The sequence below is a fragment of the Triticum dicoccoides genome, chromosome 1B, assembly GCF_002162155.2.
Source record: "Triticum dicoccoides isolate Atlit2015 ecotype Zavitan chromosome 1B, WEW_v2.0, whole genome shotgun sequence".
In the NCBI taxonomy this organism is placed as follows: Eukaryota; Viridiplantae; Streptophyta; class Magnoliopsida; order Poales; family Poaceae; genus Triticum; species Triticum dicoccoides.
In genome coordinates this window covers 420,041,809-420,045,462 of record NC_041381.1, presented here as the reverse complement: position 1 = coordinate 420,045,462, position 3,654 = coordinate 420,041,809, and the positions used below count along the sequence as shown (strand labels likewise).

The 3,654-nt window shown below is 57.5% G+C and overlaps 1 protein-coding gene across 1 annotated transcript; it reads right to left on the bottom strand.

Annotated features, from left to right (window-relative positions):
• Nucleotides 1–506: 506 nt before the first annotated feature.
• On the bottom strand, nucleotides 507–2,905 carry LOC119338708 (proline dehydrogenase 2, mitochondrial-like). The gene is made up of 3 exons (XM_037610973.1): nucleotides 2,113–2,905; nucleotides 805–1,688; nucleotides 507–721 (listed from the first exon to the last, which is right to left on the bottom strand). The coding sequence occupies exons 1-3, from the start codon at nucleotides 2,620–2,622 to the stop codon at nucleotides 673–675; spliced, it is 1,443 nt and encodes a 480-aa protein (XP_037466870.1). The 5' UTR covers nucleotides 2,623–2,905; the 3' UTR covers nucleotides 507–672.
• Nucleotides 2,906–3,654: the final 749 nt, after the last annotated feature.

The window sequence follows — 3,654 nt, the reverse complement described above, 5'->3', positions numbered from 1 at the left end:
TGGCGAAGTACAATTTCATGGAGCAAGAGCGCCATGTCGAATGTGAGGTGGGCACCATCCAGTTTTAAAAGAGAGAGCTCCAACGAGAAATGCCTTGCTGCGGCAGGAAGCCGAGCAGGAAGGGGTGGATCCGGTACGAAAAGGGAAGGGTGTGTCGTGGCATGGTTTTTGTGTGGAGAAAGCGTCTTGAAGATAACATGACGGATACTCCAGACAATATTTTTCTCCATATATGAGAAGAATTTAGTGAGCCCATATTGTCCATAGGGTTGGATTTTAAGACCCATTAGGCGCCTGTTTGATGTTTAAACATGCTCAAACGTATGAGGAAGAAATGAGCTTCATCCTTGAAGACGACCATAATCATTTGTTTGATTTATTTATATGGACCATAGCCCGCAAAGGCGTTCTAGGAGTATATGACCATTTGGTGGTTCACTGGGTGTGTTTGTAGATGTCTGGATCCCTAGATAAAAATATAAAATAAACACAGCAACACGTGCTTCTTTTCAAAAAGGTAAAAAATAACAGCTTGGTGCAGTACTTGAACCGGAGGCTGACGATTGAACAAGAGCATTATTTCGTTTATTTCATTCAGGTCGCGATACAACAATGCATATTTACAACTTCTAACTCCGTCGCTTCTCTCCCGTGAACCTCCCGTCGGCCATCTCACTCCCGTCCCATCACCGCGTTCTTGAACCTCCTAACCAGCTCCTTCCTGCACGATCCAACCACGAATCAGTTAGCCATGAACAAAAATCGTAAAATAATCGTGTGCCGTGTGCGTGTTGGGATCCTCACCGGAGCAGCTGCCGGTCGAAGGCGGAAGCGGAGAGCAGTCCTCTGTTCTCCTCGGCCCGCCTGATGAGGTAGGGGATGATGTGCTCCACGGGGCCGTAGGGCAGGTACTTGCTCACCTGGAAACCGGCGTTGCGGAGCCCCAGGGACAGCCCGTCGGCCATGCCCATCAGCTGCGCGAACTGCAGGTTCCGGTCGCCCTTGCCGATGCCCAGCTCCTGCGCCCTCGCCGCCGCCAGCTGCCCGGACTCCACGTTGTGGGTGGCCAGCATCACGGACGCCGACCCGCGGCGGACGCGCTCCAGGAGGAAGGCCGCGCAGCCGTTGTAGCAGTCGTGGGTGTCCTGGATGCTGCCGTGGATGGGCGACGGCACGCCCAGCGACTCCGCCAGCCGGGCCTCCCTGGTGAGGTAGGCGCCGCGGACGATCTTGACCCCGAGGCACACGCGCTCCTCCTCGGCCGCGCGCACCATGGCCTCCAGCCGGTCGCGCGCGTCGCGGAGGTACGCCTGGACGGTGCCGTGCACGATAGGCCGCCCGCCGCCGTTGCACGCCAGCGCGCCCACGAACGTGAAGTAGTCGATGGACGGCTGTACCGACGCGTACTCGGCGTCCACCAACAGCGGGATGTCGTGCTCCGCGCACCGCGCGCCCACGGCCAGCAGCCGGTCGTGCGCCAGCTGCAGCTCGCGCTCCTCCTCCGCCGTCAGCGCCGCCGGCTCCGACGGCGTCAGGTACAGCGGGCTCGAGTCGGACAGGATCGGGAAGGCGTGCTGCTTCCACGGCAGGTGCACCGACGGGTTCTTGTGCTGCCACCGCAGCAGGTCGCTCGTCTTCTCCAGCAGCGCGATCGGGCACAGCGCCGTGATCTTAATACACACGCTCGCCTGCACGCACAAACAGAGCATAATTAGTCACTAAGTAGTAGGAGTACCAAGCTTATTCAGACTGGCTAATTATTTCTGAATATTTTGGTTTAGCTGCTGGGAAACGTCTAAATAAGGAAAAACAAATAGTGGTGATTAGTAGTAGGGTTTTGATGGGAAGCTGTAGATGAAAACGAGCGGTGGAGAAGCCATGGCGATGGCGAGCTTGTCGGAACACGATCAGGCGGCTGGTTTTCAGGGCCCACGCACAGAGACAGCCGTGCGATTCAGTTTACTGCGAGAAGATTCCCAAGGAATCCGGGTGTCCACTAGCGCAGACCGAGGATTCCCTCCGACGTGGCACTCTTCCGTACCACTGCTAGGCGCGCACGCACGCCACGGATGCGACGAAGGGAAAAAACAGAGTTATGTACGGTTGACGCACCGATCCCGGGGGCAGCGCGGCGGCGACGTCGACAGCGGCGAGGAAGCCGGCGACGTTGCGGTCGCAGGCGGCGCCGTCCTCGGCGTCCTCGATGCCGTAGTCGAGGATCCCGCCCATGCCACCGCGCCAGAGGCGCTGCACCCGGGCCGCGGCCTCATCGGCGGTCTCCCCGGCGCAGAAGTGCTTGTACGCCGTGGCCCGCGCCGCGGCCTGGACCACGGGGCTCGCGGCCACCGCCGGAGACCGCAGCGCTGCGAGGCCCACGTCCACCAGCGGGCCCGCGGACATCAACTGCAGCGCCGCGAGCGTGCGCACCAGAGCCGTGGACGGCTCCCCGGTGAAGAGCCTCCCGGTGTCCTCAAACTCCAGCACCTGATGCTGCTGCTGCTGCGCGGACGACGGCACGGGCACCGCCTCGGCGCCGGCGGCCGCGACGGCCGCCTCCGGGAGCTTGGCTGCGGCGGCGAAGGTGGAGAGCGCGCGCTTCGTGATGCGGGAGGCGATGGCCATGGAAGGTCGGGGTCGGAGGGGTCGCTAGAAAGCAATGGAAAGAGACGCTGGCTGTTCTTTTCCTGTGACCGGACGATGGATGAAACCACTGACCAGCGAACGAACGACGGATCAGAGGAATCAAGAACCGAGTAGCTAGAGGAGGAAGAAGAAGTCGGAGACGACGCTGGTGTTGATCGGTGCAGTGAGGGAACGTCTGGCTGGGGAGGGGGTGTGAGGCTGGGAAGGAACGAATGCGTAGGAATCCGAGAATGGTGGAAGCAGGTGTGGCGCGGCAGCCGGGTCTTATAGAGCGAGCGAGCGAGCGAGGAAGACTCGCGAAACGGCAAGGAGAAAAAATTCTACCACAGGTGAGCTGGAAATCGGTTGGAAAATAGGGAGAGAGGTTAGCGGGGGAGGAGTGGCATGGGCGCGAGATCCCTGGGGATTCGGTCGGAAGAGTTGAACGCTTGACTGACTCGGATCCTGCGTGGAAACTCATGGGAGCGCCCGGTGACTCGGATCGCGCGTGGAGTTGGACGGTTGAGCGGACGTTGCTTGCACGCATCTTATCGCACTCCGCTCCTTGCCATTTTTTTCCTTCTTGACAAGGAATCAGGATGCATGTAGCTTTCGTTGCCCTCCTGATTTTCTTGCTCTTTGATGGGGAATCTCTGGGTGTAACTTTCGTTCACTATTGCCCTCTTTTTCTTACCATTTATTCATCTTGACAAGGATTCTGGGAATCTAGGTGTACCGCACTCTTTTCATTCTTGTCAATCTCAATAGGGAATCTAAATATAGCTTTCGACGTCAAATTATGGATTTTTAACCGCAGATTTATCCTCCTATGCAAAGATCAATTATACACGTTTTTTTCATGGTGAGAACTTACGGTTTTGTTCGTATACTACTACTAGCAGAACGCCCGTGCGTTGCTACGGGCTATCCGCAATATATGTAACACCCGGGTTCAACACAAAAACCCTATTCAATGATACACCTTTCATTTTTCTGTGGGAACCTTTCATTCCCGATCGATTTCCCGCCGTA